At 35.3% G+C, this 18,774-nt stretch overlaps 2 protein-coding genes across 5 annotated transcripts in view; one reads left to right on the forward strand and one right to left on the reverse strand.

Moving 5' to 3' along the window:
* Positions 1-18,774, forward strand: part of PH4alphaEFB (prolyl 4-hydroxylase subunit alpha-1) — a 68,278-nt gene that overhangs the window by 45,117 nt on the left and 4,387 nt on the right. For 3 of the 4 annotated variants that reach the window (XM_081989123.1, XM_081989124.1, XM_081989125.1), the window contains exons 6-10: positions 730-920; positions 4,904-5,146; positions 5,210-5,434; positions 15,711-15,776; positions 15,837-16,002. In XM_081989123.1, the coding sequence (XP_081845249.1) occupies positions 730-920; positions 4,904-5,146; positions 5,210-5,434; positions 15,711-15,776; positions 15,837-16,002 (891 nt within the window). The remainder of the gene's footprint in view (positions 1-729; positions 921-4,903; positions 5,147-5,209; positions 5,435-15,710; positions 15,777-15,836; positions 16,003-18,774) is intronic. The other variant, XM_081989126.1, reaches the window with a different exon arrangement.
* LOC145735285 (uncharacterized) lies at positions 5,443-6,204 on the reverse strand. The gene is made up of 3 exons (XM_081989135.1): positions 5,848-6,204; positions 5,661-5,797; positions 5,443-5,608 (listed from the first exon to the last, which is right to left on the reverse strand). Exons 1-3 carry the CDS (start codon positions 5,894-5,896, stop codon positions 5,492-5,494), a joined length of 303 nt encoding a protein of 100 aa, XP_081845261.1. The 5' UTR covers positions 5,897-6,204; the 3' UTR covers positions 5,443-5,491.

Here is an 18,774-nt window from a genome sequence, read left to right on the forward strand (position 1 = left end):
AGGGCACAATACGCCATCAACGCCAGAGGCGGCCATTTTAGAGATATCATATTCAAAAATTGATGTAAACAAATCTACTTGGAACAAATTAAATGATTAAGATTGCCAACCGCCAAATTTTTATTTTTTTCTTTGATTTTTTTAAAAAAAACATGGGTCCGTCGAATATGGGCAACCCGTTATTACTGTATATATTATGACAGCGGGTATTCGTAAGAACGTACCACTGCGCTGCGGCTGATCATTCTTTGGATGGAATCGTTGGGGATTCCTTGGCTGGCCAGGTCTTCTACGATTGCTTTGTTTCCGATGTTCAGCGGTAATCTCCTGTTTACTGCTCCGTTCTTTTCCTCTTTTTTGATACGTGGTAGTATTTTCGCTTCTGTGAACAGCCTGGTTAGCCTCCGATGGTCTTTTGGAAATGCCGGTGTGGTCGCAACGGGTTTTCCAGTCATTTTTGCCTTTGTGAAGACAAATTTACATACACTTTGCTTTATTTAGGACGACCGGCGGGATTTTCCGTGGTATTCCTCCTCTTGAATATGTAGATTGGGCCTTATTTTAGAATTTTCCTTAAGAAAAACATCCTAGTTAATAGGGAATTTTTCAATTTGGCGGTAGGGGGTAGAGGTACAGGTGAAATTTACTAAATTCTTTAATAATAATCTTCTAAATTTCAGAAAATCCTCAGACAGTAAATAGTCTTTCTAACAATATTTTTTGTTTTAGGAAACGTGGCTTTGGCATTAGATTTAACGAATAAACTGTTAGAACTAACACCAACTCACACCAGGGCTTTGGGTAATCGTCAGTACTACCAAGACCAACTGAAGGAAATCAACCAACAGGATGAAGTGATCAAAAGGAAAGGAGATGACGAGTCTAACAATGTGGAGACTAATGGGGTAAAATTCTACAAAGTAATGCCACCATATCCATTTTTTTGCATAGTTTGGTGGCGGAATCGTTAATATTACTCATGTTTAGAGAATCATTCACGTAAATAGCTAAATGCAGCACGTTTATTAAAGGTTTTTTTGGTTTTGAAGAAATTTTTTTAGTTAACTTTCAACGTTTTTAACTTTTTTTTTATGTTTCTGTTATATTAACATTAATTGTGTCCTTTAATCGAGATTAAGTGATCCACATATATTTTCAATCGATATGGTAATAACTTTAAACTCAGGAACTCATCCTGTCCTTTAAACCGTCATTTTTACAGTTCAAACTTTGACAGTCTTTTTCTCTCTGACTGTACCAAATTTTTAGTGTTTTTTTTAGGTTATTGTATAGGATATTCAATAGGGATTCCAAAAATGTGCATTGAAATGTGATCAAGTCATTAAAAGTGTGTTTTACAGGCGATTTTGTCGCAGACTCTCTCTTAAACCGTCATTTTTACAGTTCAAACTTTGACAGTCTTCTTCTCTTTGACTGTACCGATTTTTTAGTGTTTTTTTAGGTTATCAGATAGGAAATTCAATGGGGATTCCAAAAATGTTAATACAAATGTGATCCGGTCATTGAAAGTGAGTTTTACAGGCTATTTTGTCGCAGACTCTCTCTTAAACCGTCATTTTTACAGTTCAAATTTTGACAGTCTTCTCTCTGACTGTACCGATTTTTTAGTGTTTTTTTAGGTTATCAGATAGGAAATTCAATGGGGCTTCCAAAAATGAGCATAGAAATGTGATTCGGTCATTGAAAGTGAGTTTTACAGGCTATTTTGTCGCAGACTCTCTCTTAAACCGTCATTTTTACAGTTCAAATTTTGACAGGTCTTTTCTCTCTGACTGTACCAAATTTTTAGTGTTTTTTTTAGATTATTGTATAGGAAATTTAATTGGGATTCCAAAAATGTGCATAGAAATGTGATCCGGTCATTGAAAGTGTGTTTTACAGGCGATTTTGTCGCTGACTATCTCTTAAACCGTCATTTTTACAGTTCAAACTTTGACAGTCTTCTTCTCTTTGACTGTACCAATTTTTTAGTGTTTTTTTAGGTTATCAGATAGGAAATTCAATGGGGATTCCAAAAATGTTCATACAAATGTGATCCGGTCATTGAAAGTATGTTTTACAGGCGAGTTTGTCGCAGACTCTCTCTTAAACCGTCATTTTCAAATTTTGACAGTCTTCTCTCTGACTGTACCGATTTTTTTGTGTTTTTTAGGTTATCAGATAGGAAATTCAATAGGGATTCCAAAAATGTGCATAGAAATGTGATCCGGTCATTGAAAGTGTGTTTTACAGGCTATTTTGTCGCTGACTATCTCTTAAACCGTCATTTTTACAGTTCAAACTTTGACAGTCTTCTTCTCTTTGACTGTACCGATTTTTTAGTGTTTTTTTAGGTTATCAGATAGGAAATTCAATGGGGATTCCAAAAATGTTCATACAAATGTGATCCGGCCATTGAAAGTATGTTTTACAGGCGAGTTTGTCGCAGACTCTCTCTTAAACCGTCATTTTCAAATTTTGACAGTCTTCTCTCTGACTGTACCGATTTTTTAGTGTTTTTTTAGGTTCTCAGATAGGAAATTCAATAGGGATTCCAAAAATGTTCATACAAATGTGATCCGGTCATTGAAAGTGTGTTTTACAGGCGAGTTTGTCGCAGACTGTCTCTTAAACCGTAATTTTCAAATTTTGACAGTCTTCTCTCTGACTGCACCGATTTTTTTGTGTTTTTTTAGGTTATCAGATAGGAAATTCAATAGGGATTCCAAAAATGTGCATAGAAATGTGATCCGGTCATTAAAAGTGTGTTTTACAGGCGAGTTTGTCGCAGACTGTCTCTTAAACCGTAATTTTCAAATTTTGACAGTCTTCTCTCTGACTGCACCGATTTTTTAGTGTTTTTTTAGGTTATCAGATAGGAAATTCAATAGGGATTCCAAAAATGTTCATACAAATGTGATCCGGTCATTGAAAGTGTGTTTTACAGGCGAGTTTGTCGCAGACTGTCTCTTAAACCGTAATTTTCAAATTTTGACAGTCTTCTCTCTGACTGCACCGATTTTTTTGTGTTTTTTTAGGTTATCAGATAGGAAATTCAATAGGGATTCCAAAAATGTGCATAGAAATGTGATCCGGTCATTGAAAGTGTGTTTTACAGGCGAGTTTGTCGCAGACTGTCTCTTAAACCGTAATTTTCAAATTTTGACAGTCTTCTCTCTGACTGCACCGATTTTTTTGTGTTTTTTTAGGTTATCAGATAGGAAATTCAATAGGGATTCCAAAAATGTGCATAGAAATGTGATCCGGTCATTAAAAGTGTGTTTTACAGGCGAGTTTGTCGCAGACTGTCTCTTAAACCGTAATTTTCAAATTTTGACAGTCTTCTCTCTGACTGCACCGATTTTTTAGTGCTTTTTTAGGTTATCAGATAGGAAATTCAATGGGGATTCCAAAAATGTTCATACAAATGTGATCCGGTCATTGAAAGTATGTTTTACAGGCGATTTTGTCGCTGACTATCTCTTAAACCGTCAGTGTTACAGTTCAAACTTTGACAGTCTTCTTCTCTTTGACTGTACCGATTTTTTAGTGTTTTTTTAGGTTATCAGATAGGAAATTCAATGGGGATTCCAAAAATGTTCATACAAATGTGATCCGGTCATTGAAAGTATGTTTTACAGGCGAGTTTGTCGCAGACTCTCTCTTAAACCGTCATTTTCAAATTTTGACAGTCTTCTCTCTGACTGTACCGATTTTTTAGTGTTTTTTTAGGTTATCAGAAAGGAAATTCAATGGGGATTCCAAAAATGTTCATACAAATGTGATCCGGTCATTGAAAGTATGTTTTACAGGCGATTTTGTCGCTGACTCTCTCTTAAACCGTCATTTTTACAGTTCAAACTTTGACAGTCTTCTTCTCTTTGACTGTACCGATTTTTTAGTGTTTTTTTAGGTTCTCAGATAGGAAATTCAATGGGGATTCCAAAAATGTTCATACAAATGTGATCCGGTCATTGAAAGTGTGTTTTACAGGCGATTTTGTCGCTGACTATCTCTTAAACCGTCATTTTTACAGTTCAAACTTTGACAGTCTTCTTCTCTTTGACTGTACCGATTTTTTAGTGTTTTTTTAGGTTATCAGATAGGAAATTCAATGGGGATTCCAAAAATGTGCATACTAATGTGATCCGGTCATTGAAAGTGAGTTTTACAGGCGATTTTGTTGCAGACTCTCTCTTAAACCGTCATTTTCAAATTTTGACAGTCTTCTTCTCTTTGACTGTACCGATTTTTTAGTGTTTTTTTAGGTTATTAGATAGGAAATTCAATAGGGATTCCAAAAATGTGCATAGAAATGTGATCCGGTCATTGAAAGTGTGTTTTACAGGCTATTTTGTCGCTGACTATCTCTTAAACCGTCATTTTTACAGTTCAAACTTTGACAGTCTTCTTCTCTTTGACTGTACCGATTTTTTAGTGTTTTTTTAGGTTATCAGAAAGGAAATTCAATGGGGATTCCAAAAATGTTTATAGAAATGTGATCCGGTCATTGAAAGTGTGTTTTACAGGCGATTTTGTCTCAGACAATCTCTTAAACCGTAATTTTTACAGTTCAAACTTTGACAGTCTTCTCTCTGACTGTACCGATTTTTTTGTGTTTTTTTTGGATATCAGAGAAAATTTTGAGCATTCTTGTAAAAAGAAACGAAAGAAGAGTTAAAAAAGAAGAAAAAGAATTTTTAGTATTTGCATTAAGAAAACAACTATTTTACTGTGGTTTATTTTTCTTTGCTGCTATGTTGCAGATTCCACAAAAAATTAAATACTTCCGAATTAAAAAACAAAATTAATCTTCGTTTAAATTATATCATAAAAAACCTTAAACAAACTAGTTGCGTAAGAAATCATATTGTATAAAAGAAAACCAAGCGCAATTTTTCAGCCAAATTACGATGATCCCTATGGAAGAGACCTCTACGAAGCTTTATGTCGAAATGAAGTGTCAACACCTGCAGAGGTGCAGGCAAAATTGAGGTGTCGCTACTTAACCAGACCCGAAAATCTTTTCCTGACAATTGCACCATTTAAAATCGAGGAAGCTCACTTAGATCCTGATTTGTTCATTTTCCATGACGTCATGTCCGATGAGGAGATTGAAACTATTAAACGATTGGCACATCCCAGAGTAAGTACAAAATTTCAAATGTCAATCGATTTAACATAAAAACAAACGTGGATATTGCTTCAGTTCCGTAGAGCTACAGTACAAAATTCAGTGACGGGTGCGTTAGAAACTGCCCAGTATCGGATCAGCAAATCGGCATGGTTGAAAGAACAGGAACACAAACATATCGCCGATGTTGCTCAGAGAGTCGCTGATATGACTGGACTTACAATGGTAACGGCTGAAGAGTTGCAGGTGGTCAATTATGGAATTGGTGGACACTACGATCCTCACTATGATTTTGCCAGGGTAAGATATTAGAGAAAGACCAGAAATATGGCTTGATACAAGTGTCAAGTTCAAGTTTCAGTCGTCTTCCAGTTTTACTTCTTCCTTGTCTCCAATACTTTGGTGATCTTTTTCTGCTGCTGGAAGCAAAGTTTTCAGTTTCTCAATGTGATTATCTTTGTCTTTCAATAACGCCTACAAATTTACTTTCTTTAATGTCCTTACTTTAGTTAAATGTATGTCTTACAATCCACTGTAATTCATTTTCTTTCATTTCCTGCCCTAGCTTTTGAAGCTTATTTTCCGCATAATTTTTCTCTTGTTTTATGACCTCATTTTTTGATTTTAGAGACTCATTTTCAGTGGTTAAAGTTTGAATAGTTTCTGTAAACAATTTTTTTATTATAATTATTGCTTTTTGAAGCTATACTCACCTTGTTGCGTCTTAATATCAGCTTCCAGACGTTTTAGAGTTTCAGTCATTGATGTTATTTCTGTGCTGGCTGTAGATAACTGATCCTTAGTCTCAGACAGTTTGTCTTTGAGAATCAAATTTTCACTTTCGATATCCTAGTAAATTGTAAATTGAGAAACTTTAATATTTCTGAAAGTGTCAAACTTGTCAATGTTTTTTTTTTTTTGATACAGTTAAAGTCATAGTGTATGGGGAAAACAGTACGAAAACTAAATTTGTCAGCCACATTTTTAACTAGCTGCTATGGTAACACTTCTAAAGTACTTTCATGTAAAATAGCAGTGCTTTGTTAGAAGTTTCTTAGGAATTTTCCACTCATTTCAGTCAAAATACATTATTTATCTTTTCTCGCAATTGAGGGGTTAAAGACAATTTACGAACCACAACAGGAGTTATCTGTAAGCTAAAATGTCAAAAAACACTTCGAAAACCACTGATTTTCCATTCCTTTCACTCATAAAATAATACCAACTTTTGTCTTAACCTTATTTTGTATTAGAACAATTTCCTTCCACAAATGAGGGGTTAATGACAGTTTAAGAACCACTGGTGACACTCTGGATGTTATCTGTAAGCTAAAATGTCAAAAAACAGTTTGAGAACCACTGATTTACTATTAATTTCACTCATAAAATGCTATTAACCTTTGCCTAAACCTTCTTTTGTATTAGACGCTTGCCTTCCACAAATGAGGGATTAAGGACAGTTTAAGAACCACTGGTGACACTCTGGGTGTTATCTGTAAACAAAAATGTCAAAAAACAGTTTGAGAACCACTGATTTTCTATTAATTTCACTCAGAAAATGCTATTAACCTTTGCCTAAACCTTCTTTTGTATTAGACGCTTTCCTTCCACAAATGAGTGGTTAGAGACGGTTTAAGAACCACTGGTGACACTCTGGGTGTTATCTGTAAACAAAAATGTCAAAAAACAGTTTGAGAACCACTGATTTTCTATTAATTTCACTCAGAAAATGCTATTAACCTTTGCCTAAACCTTCTTTTGTATTAGACGCTTGCCTTCCACAAATGAGGGATTAAAGACAGTTTAAGAACCACTGGTGACACTCTGGGCATTATCTGTAAGCTAAAATGTCAAAAAACAGTTTGAGAACCACTGATTTACTATTAATTTCACTCATAAAATGCTATTAACCTTTGTCTAAACCTTCTTTTGTATTAAACGCTGTCCTTGCGCAAATGAGGGATTAAAGACAGTTTAAGAACCACTGGTGACACTCTGGGTGTTATCTGTAAGCTAAAATGTCAAAAAACAGTTTGAGAACCACTGATTTACTATTAATTTCACTCATAAAATGCTATTAACCTTTGCCTAAACCTTCTTTTGTATTAGACGCTTTCCTTCCACAAACGAGGGGTTAGAGACGGTTGAAGAACCACTGGTGACAATCTGGGTATTATCTGTAAGCTAAAATGTCAAAAAACAGTTTGAGAACCACTGATTTACTATTAATTTCACTCATAAAATGCTATTAACCTTTGCCTAAACCTTCTTTTGTATTAAACGCTGTCCTTGCGCAAATGAGGGATTAAAGACAGTTTAAGAACCACTGGTGACACTCTGGGTGTTATCTGTAAGCTAAAATGTCAAAAAACAGTTTGAGAACCACTGATTTACTATTAATTTCACTCATAAAATGCTATTAACCTTTGTCTAAACCTTATTTTGTATTAGACGTTTGTCTTCCACAAATGAGGGATGAAGGACAGTTTAAGAACCACTGGTGACACTCTGGGTGTTATCTGTAAGCTAAAATGTCAAAAAACAGTTTGAGAACCACTGATTTACTATTAATTTCACTCATAAAATGCTATTAACCTTTGTCTAAACCTTCTTTTGTATTAGACGTTTTCCTTCCACAAATGAGGGGTTAGAGACGGTTTAAGAACCACTGGTGACACTCTGGGTGTTATCTGTAAGCTAAAATGTCAAAAAACAGTTTGAGAACCACTGGTTTTCCATTCATTTCACTCATAAAATCCTATTAACCTTTGCCTAAACCTTCTTTTGTATTAGACGCTTTCCTTCCACAAATGAGGGGTTAGAGACGGTTTAAGAACCACTGGTGACACTCTGGGAGTTATCTGTAAGCTAAAATGTCAAAAAACAGTTTGAGAACCACTGATTTACTATTACTTTCACTCATAAAATGCTATTAACCTTTGCCTAAACCTTATTTTGTATTAGACGTTTGTCTTCCACAAATGAGGGATGAAGGACAGTTTAAGAACCACTGGTGACACTCTGGGTGTTATCTGTAAGCTAAAATGTCAAAAAACAGTTTGAGAACCACTGATTTACTATTAATTTCACTCATAAAATGCTATTAACCTTTGCCTAAACCTTATTTTGTATTAGACGTTTGTCTTCCACAAATGAGGGATGAAGGACAGTTTAAGAACCACTGGTGACACTCTGGGTGTTATTTGTAAGCTAAAATGTCAAAAAACAGTTTGAGAACCACTGATTTACTATTAATTTCACTCATAAAATGCTATTAACCTTTGCCTAAACCTTCTTTTGTATTAGACGCTTTCCTTCCACAAATGAGGGGTTAGAGACGGTTTAAGAACCACTGGTGACACTCTGGGTGTTATCTGTAAGCTAAAATGTCAAAAAACAGTTTGAGAACCACTGATTTACTATTAATTTCACTCATAAAATGCTATTAACCTTTGCCTAAACCTTCTTTTCTATTAGACGCTTTCCTTCCACAAATGAGGGATTAAAGACAGTTTAAGAACCACTGGTGACACTCTGGGTGTTATCTGTAAGCTAAAATGTCAAAAAACAGTTTGAGAACCACTGATTTTCTATTACTTTCACTCATAAAATGCTATTAACCTTTGTCTAAACCTTCTTTTGTATTAGACGTTTTCCTTCTACAAATGAGGGGTTAGAGACGGTTTAAGAACCACTGGTGACACTGGGTGTTATCTGTAAGCTAAAATGTCAAAAAACAGTTTGAGAACCACTGATTTTCTATTACTTTCACTCATAAAATGCTATTAACCTTTGCCTAAACCTTCTTTTGTATTAGACGCTTTCCTTCCACAAATGAGGGGTTAGAGACGGTTTAAGAACCACTGGTGACACTCTGGGTGTTATCTGTAAGCTAAAACGTCAAAAAACAGTTTGAGAACCACTGATTTACTATTAATTTCACTCATAAAATGCTATTAACCTTTGTCTAAACCTTCTTTTGTATTAGACGTTTTCCTTCCACAAATGAGGGGTTAGAGACGGTTTAAGAACCACTGGTGACACTCTGGGTGTTATCTGTAAGCTAAAATGTCAAAAAACAGTTTGAGAACCACTGATTTTCTATTAATTTCACTCATAAAATGCTATTAACCTTTGCCTAAACCTTTTTTTGTATTAAGACGCTTTCCTTCCACAAATGAGGGATTAAAGACCGTTTAAGAACCACTGGTGACACTCTGGGTGTTATCTGTAAGCTAAAATGTCAAAAAACAGTTTGAGAACCACTGATTTACTATTAATTTCACTCATAAAATGCTATTAACCTTTGTCTAAACCTTCTTTTGTATTAGACGTTTTCCTTCCACAAATGAGGGGTTAGAGACGGTTTAAGAACCACTGGTGACACTCTGGGTGTTATCTGTAAGCTAAAATGTCAAAAAACAGTTTGAGAACCACTGATTTTCTATTACTTTCACTCATAAAATGCTATTAACCTTTGCCTAAACCTTATTTTGTATTAGACGTTTGTCTTCCACAAATGAGGGATGAAGGACAGTTTAAGAACCACTGGTGACACTCTGGGTGTTATCTGTAAGCTAAAATGTCAAAAAACACTTTGAGAACCACTGATTTTCTATTAATTTCACTCATAAAATGCTATTAACCTTTGCCTAAACCTTCTTTTCTATTAGACGCTTTCCTTCCACAAATGAGGGATTAAAGACAGTTTAAGAACTACTGGTGACACTCTGGGTGTTATCTGTAAGCTAAAATGTCAAAAAACAGTTTGAGAACCACTGATTTTCTATTAATTTCACTCATAAAATGCTATTAACCTTTGCCTAAACCTTTTTTTGTATTAAGACGCTTTCCTTCCACAAATGAGGGATTAAAGACAGTTTAAGAACTACTGGTGACACTCTGGGTGTTATCTGTAAGCTAAAATGTCAAAAAACAGTTTGAGAACCACTGATTTTCTATTAATTTCACTCATAAAATGCTATTAACCTTTGCCTAAACCTTTTTTTGTATTAAGACGCTTTCCTTCCACAAATGAGGGATTAAGGACAGTTTAAGAACCACTGGTGACACTCTGGGTGTTATCTGTAAACAAAAATGTCAAAAAACAGTTTGAGAACCACTGATTTTCTATTAATTTCACTCATAAAATGCTATTAACCTTTGCCTAAACCTTCTTTTGTATTAGACGTTTTCCTTCCACAAATGAGGGGTTAGAGACGGTTTAAGAACCACTGGTGACACTCTGGGTGTTATCTGTAAGCTAAAATGTCAAAAAACAGTTTGAGAACCACTGATTTTCTATTAATTTCACTCAGAAGATGCTATTAACCTTTGTCTAAACCTTCTTTTGTATTACACGCTTGCCTTCCACAAATGAGGGATTAAGGACAGTTTAAGAACCACTGGTGACACTCTGGGTGTTATCTGTAAGCTAAAATGTCAAAAAACAGTTTGAGAACCACTGATTTACTATTAATTTCACTCATAAAATGCTATTAACCTTTGCCTAAACCTTCTTTTGTATTAAAATCTTTCCTTCCACAAATGAGGGGTTAGAGACGGTTTAAGGACCACTGGTGACACTCTGGGTATTATCTGTAAGCTAAAATGTCAAAAAACAGTTTGAGAACCACTGATTTACTATTAATTTCACTCATAAAATGCTATTAACCTTTGCCTAAACCTTCTTTTGTATTAGACGCTTTTTTTCCACAAATGAGGGATGAAGGACAGTTTGAGAACCACTGGTGACACTCTGGGTGTAATCTGTAAACTAAAATGTCAAAAAACAGTTTGAGAACCACTGATTTTCTATTAATTTCACTCATAAAATGCTATTAACCTTTGTCTAAACCTTCTTTTGTATTAGACGTTTTCCTTCCACAAATGAGGGGTTAGAGACGGTTTAAGAACCACTGGTGACACTCTGGGTGTTATCTGTAAGCTAAAATGTCAAAAAACAGTTTGAGAACCACTGATTTTCTATTACTTTCACTCATAAAATGCTATTAACCTTTGCCTAAACCTTCTTTTGTATTAAATTCTTTCCTTCCACAAATGAGGGATTAAGGACAGTTTAAGAACCACTGGTGACACTCTGGGTGTTATCTGTAAGCTAAAATGTCAAAAAACAGTTTGAGAACCATTGATTTTATATTCATTTCACTCATAAAATGCTATTAACCTTTGTCTAAACCTTCTTTTGTATTAGACGTTTTCCTTCCACAAATGAGGGGTTAGAGACGGTTTAAGAACCACTGGTGACACTCTGGGTGTTATCTGTAAGCTAAAATGTCAAAAAACAGTTTGAGAACCACTGATTTTCTATTACTTTCACTCATAAAATGCTATTAACCTTTGTCTAAACCTTCTTTTGTATTAGACGTTTTCCTTCCACAAATGAGGGGTTAGAGACGGTTTAAGAACCACTGGTGACACTCTGGGTGTTTTCTGTAAGCTAAAATGTCAAAAAACAGTTTGAGAACCACTGATTTTCTATTACTTTCACTCATAAAATGCTATTAACCTTTGTCTAAACCTTCTTTTGTATTAGACGTTTTCCTTCCACAAATGAGGGGTTAGAGACGGTTTAAGAACCACTGGTGACACTCTGGGTGTTATCTGTAAGCTAAAATGTCAAAAAACAGTTTGAGAACCACTGATTTACTATTAATTTCACTCATAAAATGCTATTAACCTTTGTCTAAACCTTCTTTTGTATTAGACGTTTGTCTTCCACAAATGAGGGATGAAGGACAGTTTAAGAACCACTGGTGACACTCTAAGTGTTATCTGTAAGCTAAAATGTCAAAAAACAGTTTGAGAACCACTGATTTTCTATTAATTTCACTCATAAAATGCTATTAACCTTTGCCTAAACCTTCTTTTGTATTAGACGTTTGTCTTCCACAAATGAGGGATGAAGGACAGTTTAAGAACCACTGGTGACACTCTGGGTGTTATCTGTAAGCTAAAATGTCAAAAAACAGTTTGAGAACCACTGATTTTCTATTAATTTCACTCAGAAGATGCTATTAACCTTTGCCTAAACCTTATTTTGTATTAGACGTTTGTCTTCCACAAATGAGGGATGAAGGACAGTTTAAGAACCACTGGTGACACTCTGGGTGTTATCTGTAAGCTAAAATGTCAAAAAACAGTTTGAGAACCACTGATTTTCTATTAATTTCACTCATAAAATCCTATTAACCTTTGCCTAAACCTTATTTTGTATTAGACGTTTGTCTTCCACAAATGAGGGATAAAGGACAGTTTAAGAACCACTGGTGACACTCTGGGTGTTATCTGTAAGCTAAAATGTCAAAAAACAGTTTGAGAACCACTGATTTACTATTAATTTCACTCATAAAATGCTATTAACCTTTGCCTAAACCTAATTTTGTATTAGACGTTTGTCTTCCACAAATGAGGGATGAAGGACAGTTTAAGAACCACTGGTGACACTCTGGGTGTTATCTGTAAGCTAAAATGTCAAAAAACAGTTTGAGAACCACTGATTTACTATTAATTTCACTCATAAAATGCTATTGACCTTTGCCTAAACCTTCTTTTGTATTAGACGCTTTCCTTCCACAAATGAGTGGTTAGAGACGGTTTAAGAACCACTGGTGACACTCTGGGTGTTATCTGTAAGCTAAAATGTCAAAAAACAGTTTGAGAACCACTGATTTACTATTAATTTCACTCATAAAATGCTATTAACCTTTGCCTAAACCTTCTTTTGTATTAGACGCTTTCCTTCCAGAAATGAGGGATTAAGGACAGTTTAAGAACCACTTGTGACATTTTGGGGGTTATCTGTAAACTAAAATGTCAAAAAACAGTTTGAGAACCACTGATTTACTATTACTTTCACTCATAAAATCCTATTAACCTTTGCCTAAACCTTCTTTTGTATTAGACGCTTTCCTTCCAGAAATGAGGGATTAAGGACAGTTTAAGAACCACTTGTGACATTTTGGGGGTTATCTGTAAACTAAAATGTCAAAAAACAGTTTGAGAACCACTGATTTACTATTACTTTCACTCATAAAATCCTATTAACCTTTGCCTAAACCTTCTTTTCTATTAGACGCTTTCCTTCCACAAATGAGGGATTAAAGACGGTTTAAGAACCACTGGTGACACTCTGGATGTTATCTGTAAGCTAAAATGTCAAAAAACAGTTTGAGAACCACTGATTTACTATTAATTTCACTCATAAAATGCTATTGACCTTTGCCTAAACCTTCTTTTGTATTAGACGCTTTCCTTCCACAAATGAGTGGTTAGAGACGGTTTAAGAACCACTGGTGACACTCTGGGTGTTATCTGTAAGCTAAAATGTCAAAAAACAGTTTGAGAACCACTGTTTTACTATTAATTTCACTCATAAAATGCTATTAACATTTGCCTAAACCTTCTTTTGTAGTAGACGCTTTCCTTCCACAAATGAGGGATTAAGGACAGTTTAAGAACTACTGGTGACACTCTGGGTGTTATCTGTAAGCTAAAATGTCAAAAAACAGTTTGAGAACCACTGATTTTCTATTACTTTCACTCATAAAATGCTATTAACCTTTGCCTAAACCTTCTTTTGTATTAGACGCTTTCCTTCCACAAATGAGGGGTTAGAGACGGTTTAAGAACCACTGGTGACACTCTGGGTGTTATCTGTAAGCTAAAATGTCAAAAAACAGTTTGAGAACCACTGGTTTTCCATTCATTTCACTCATAAAATCCTATTAACCTTTGCCTAAACCTTCTTTTGTATTAGACGCTTTCCTTCCACAAATGAGGGGTTAGAGACGGTTTAAGAACCACTGGTGACACTCTGGGAGTTATCTGTAAGCTAAAATGTCAAAAAACAGTTTGAGAACCACTGATTTACTATTAATTTCACTCATAAAATGCTATTAACCTTTGCCTAAACCTTATTTTGTATTAGACGTTTGTCTTCCACAAATGAGGGATGAAGGACAGTTTAAGAACCACTGGTGACACTCTGGGTGTTATCTGTAAGCTAAAATGTCAAAAAACAGTTTGAGAACCACTGATTTACTATTAATTTCACTCATAAAATGCTATTAACCTTTGTCTAAACCTTCTTTTGTATTAGACGTTTTCCTTCCACAAATGAGGGGTTAGAGACGGTTTAAGAACCACTGGTGACATTTTGGGGGTTATCTGTAAACTAAAATGTCAAAAAACAGTTTGAGAACCACTGATTTACTATTAATTTCACTCATAAAATGCTATTAACCTTTGCCTAAACCTTATTTTGTATTAGACGTTTGTCTTCCACAAATGAGGGATGAAGGACAGTTTAAGAACCACTGGTGACACTCTGGGTGTTATCTGTAAGCTAAAATGTCAAAAAACAGTTTGAGAACCACTGATTTACTATTAATTTCACTCATAAAATGCTATTAACCTTTGCCTAAACCTTATTTTGTATTAGACGTTTGCCTTCCACAAATGAGGGATGAAGGACAGTTTAAGAACCACTGGTGACACTCTGGGTGTTATCTGTAAGCTAAAATGTCAAAAAACACTTTGAGAACCACTGATTTTCTATTAATTTCACTCATAAAATGCTATTAACCTTTGCCTAAACCTTATTTTGTATTAGACGTTTGTCTTCCACAAATGAGGGATGAAGGACAGTTTGAGAACCACTGGTGACACTCTGGGTGTTATCTGTAAGCTAAAATGTCAAAAAATACTTTGAGAACCACTGATTTTCTATTAATTTCACTCATAAAATGCTATTAACCTTTGCCTATACCTTCTTTTGTATTAGACGCTTTCCTTCCACAAATGAGGGGTTAGAGACGGTTGAAGATCCACTGGTGACACTCTGGGTTTTATCTGTAAGCTAAAATGTCAAAAAACAGTTTGAGAACCACTGATTTTCCACTCATTTTACTCATAAAATGCAATTAACTCTTGCCTTATCCTTATTTTGTAATAGAACAATTATCTTCCTCAAATGAGGGGTTAAAGACAATTTAAGAACCATAGACTTACAAGTTAAGAACCACTGATGACATTCTGGGGATTCTCTGTAAGCTAATTGCCGTGTGAGTAAAATGAGTAGGAAATCAATGGTTCTCAAATTGTTTTTTGATGTTCTAGCTTACATACTACCCCCAGGGTGTTACCAGTGGTTCGCAAATTGTTTTTTTATAGTTTGGCTTGCATACAACTTCCAGAGTGTCACGAGTGGTTCTCAAACTGTCCTCAATCCTTCACTTTTCACGCTTTCAGAAAACCACCAGTGTCACCAGTGGTTCTCAAACTGTTTTTAACCGCTCATTTGTTAAAATAAAAAGTAACCTGCTTCATGGAGATGTTGTAAAGGTTCATGGCTTTTGCACTTTTAAAATTATTTTTAGCCTACTACAGGCGTTTAGGGACATTTTTTGCACTGCTGGTTTTCCAGATATTTCACTTTTTCAAGTGAAAAAGACAAAAAATTCAGTTGGGTCAGATTTGTTTAAAACTGTAAAATACTTATACTTATATAGTACGTCAAATTTTGTGTCTTTTCAACGTCGCATGTTTTTTACAGAAAGAAGAGAAAAATGCCTTTAAAAACCTAGGAACTGGCAATCGGATTGCTACCGTGCTATTCTATGTAAGTATTCTAGTATTAATCTAAACTAATGGCTATAATTTTAATTAAATTCATGTGCAGATGAGTGACGTAGCCCAAGGGGGAGCCACCGTATTTCCGGTAGTCAAAACAGCTTTGTGGCCGAAAAAGGGTACCGCAGCCTTTTGGTACAATCTATTTCCTAGTGGAGACGGTGATAAGCGTACCAGGCATGCTGCTTGTCCAGTTTTAGCTGGATCTAAATGGGGTAAGACCTGTTGAGAATTTATTATATACGACTTTATTTATTGTAAACGACTTTAAAATAGTACTATTTCTATTCAGTGCGCAAAGCTATGTTTTCCCGCACGTGAAATCAGTTAGACGAAGCGAAAACCTTTTTAAAATTGCCGAAAGCCTCTATGATCACTTTAAAAAAGCCAGAGGCCCCTAAACACAGCTTCTAAAAATTTCTAGAGGTCTCTAAGAAGATCCTGAACATTCTCCGAATTTTCCAAAAGTACCAAAGGCCTCTTAAAAGGTTCTGAACGTTCTCAGAATTTTCTATAATTGCTAAGGGCCTCTTTGATCATTTTGAAAAAGCCAGAAGCTCCTAAACACTACTGAATAGCTTCTAAAAATTTCTAGAGGTCTCTAAGAAGATCCTGAACATTCTCTGAATTTTCCAAAAGTACCAAAGGCCTCTTAGAAGGTTCTGAACGTTCTCAGAATTTTCTATAATTGCTAAGGGCCTCTATGATCATTTTGAAAAAGCCAGAAACCCCTAAACACTACTGAATAGCTTCTAAAAATTTCTAGAAGTCTCTATGAAGATCCTGAACATTCTCTGAATTTTCCAAATAAACCAAAGGCCTCTTAAAAGGTTCTGAACGTTCTCAGAATTTTCTATAATTGCTAAGGGCCTCTTTGATCATTTTGAAAAAGCCAGAAACCCCTAAACACTACTGAATAGCTTCTAAAAATTTCTAGAGGTCTCTAAGAAGATCCTGAACATTCTCTGAATTTTCCAAAAGAACCAAAGGCCTCTTAGAAGGTTCTGAACGTTCTCAGAATTTTCTATAACTGCTAAGGGCCTCTATGATCATTTTGAAAAATCCAGAAACCCCTAAACACTACTGAATAGCTTCTAAAAATTTCTAGAGGTCTCTAAGAAGATCCTGAACATTGTCCGAATTTTCCAAAAGTACCAAGGGCCTCTTAGAAGGTTCTGAACGTTCTCAGAATTTTCTATAATTGCTAAGGGCCTCTATGATCATTTTGAAAAAGCCAGAAACCCCTAAACACTACTGAATAGCTTCTAAAAATTTCTAGAAGTCTCTATGAAGATCCTGAACATTCTCTGAATTTTCCAAAAGAACCAAAGGCCTCTTAAAAGGTTCTGAACGTTCTCAGAATTTTCTATAATTGCTAAGGGCCTCTTTGATCATTTTGAAAAAGCCAGAGGCCCCTAAACACAGCTTCTAAAAATTTCTAGAGGTCTCTAAGAAGATCCTGAACATTCTCTGAATTTTCCAAAAGTACCAAAGGCCTCTTAAAAGGTTCTGAACGTTCTCAGAATTTTCTATAATTGCTAAGGGCCTCTTTGATCATTTTGAAAAAGCCAGAGGCCCCTAAACACAGCTTCTAAAAATTTCTAGAGGTCTCTAAGAAGATCCTGAACATTCTCTGAATTTTCCAAAAGTACCAAGGGCCTCTTAAAAGGTTCTGAACGTTCTCAGAATTTTCTATAATTGCTAAGGGCCTCTTTGATCATTTTGAAAAAGCCAGAAGCCCCTAAACACTACTGAATAGCTTCTAAAAATTTCTAGAGGTCTCTAAGAAGATCCTGAACATTCTCCGAATTTTCCAAAAGTACCGAGGGCCTCTTAGAAGGTTCTGAACGTTCTCAGAATTTTCTATAATTGCTAAGGGCCTCTATGATCATTTTGAAAAAGCCAGAAACCCCTAAACACTACTGAATAGCTTCTAAAAATTTCTAGAAGTCTCTATGAAGATCCTGAACATTCTCTGAATTTTCCAAATAAACCAAAGGCCTCTTAAAAGGTTCTGAACGTTCTCAGAATTTTCTATAATTGCTAAGGGCCTCTTTGATCATTTTGAAAAAGCCAGAAACCCCTAAACACTACTGAATAGCTTCTAAAAATTTCTAGAGGTCTCTAAGAAGATCCTGAACATTCTCTGAATTTTCCAAAAGAACCAAAGGCCTCTTAGAAGGTTCTGAACGTTCTCAGAATTTTCTATAATTGCTAAGGGCCTCTATGATCATTTTGAAAAAGCCAGAAACCCCTAAACACTACTGAATAGCTTCTAAAAATTTCTAGAGGTCTCTAAGAAGATCCTGAACATTCTCTGAATTTTCCAAAAGTACCAAAGGCCTCTTAAAAGGTTCTGAACGTTCTCAGAATTTTCTATAATTGCTAAGGGCCTCTTTGATCATTTTGAAAAAGCCAGAGGCCCCTAAACACAGCTTCTAAAAATTTCTAGAGGTCTCTAAGAAGATCCTGAACATTCTCTGAATTTTCCAAAAGTACCAAGGGCCTCTTAAAAGGTTCTGAACGTTCTCAGAATTTTCTATAATTGCTAAGGGCCTCTTTGATCATTTTGAAAAAGCCAGAAGCCCCTAAACACTACTGAATAGCTTCTAAAAATTTCTAGAGGTCTCTAAGAAGATCCTGAACATTCTCCGAATTTTCCAAAAGTACCGAGGGCCTCTTAGAAGGTTCTGAACGTTCTCAGAATTTTCTATAATTGCTAAGGGCCTCTTTGATCATTTTGAAAAAGCCAGAAGCCCCTAAACACTACTGAATAGCTTCTAAAAATTTCTAGAGGTCTCTAAGAAGATCCTGAACATTCTCCGAATTTTCCAAAAGTACCGAGGGCCTCTTAGAAGGTTCTGAACGTTCTCAGAATTTTCTATAATTGCTAAGGGCCTCTATGATCATTTTGAAAAAGCCAGAAGTCCCTAAACACTACTGAATAGCTTCTAAACATTTCTAGAGGTCTCTAAGAAGATCCTGAA

Source organism: Ips typographus, linkage group LG11 (genome assembly GCF_016097725.1).
Source record: "Ips typographus isolate SLU linkage group LG11, UJ_Ityp_2.0, whole genome shotgun sequence".
In the NCBI taxonomy this organism is placed as follows: domain Eukaryota; kingdom Metazoa; phylum Arthropoda; class Insecta; order Coleoptera; family Curculionidae; genus Ips; species Ips typographus.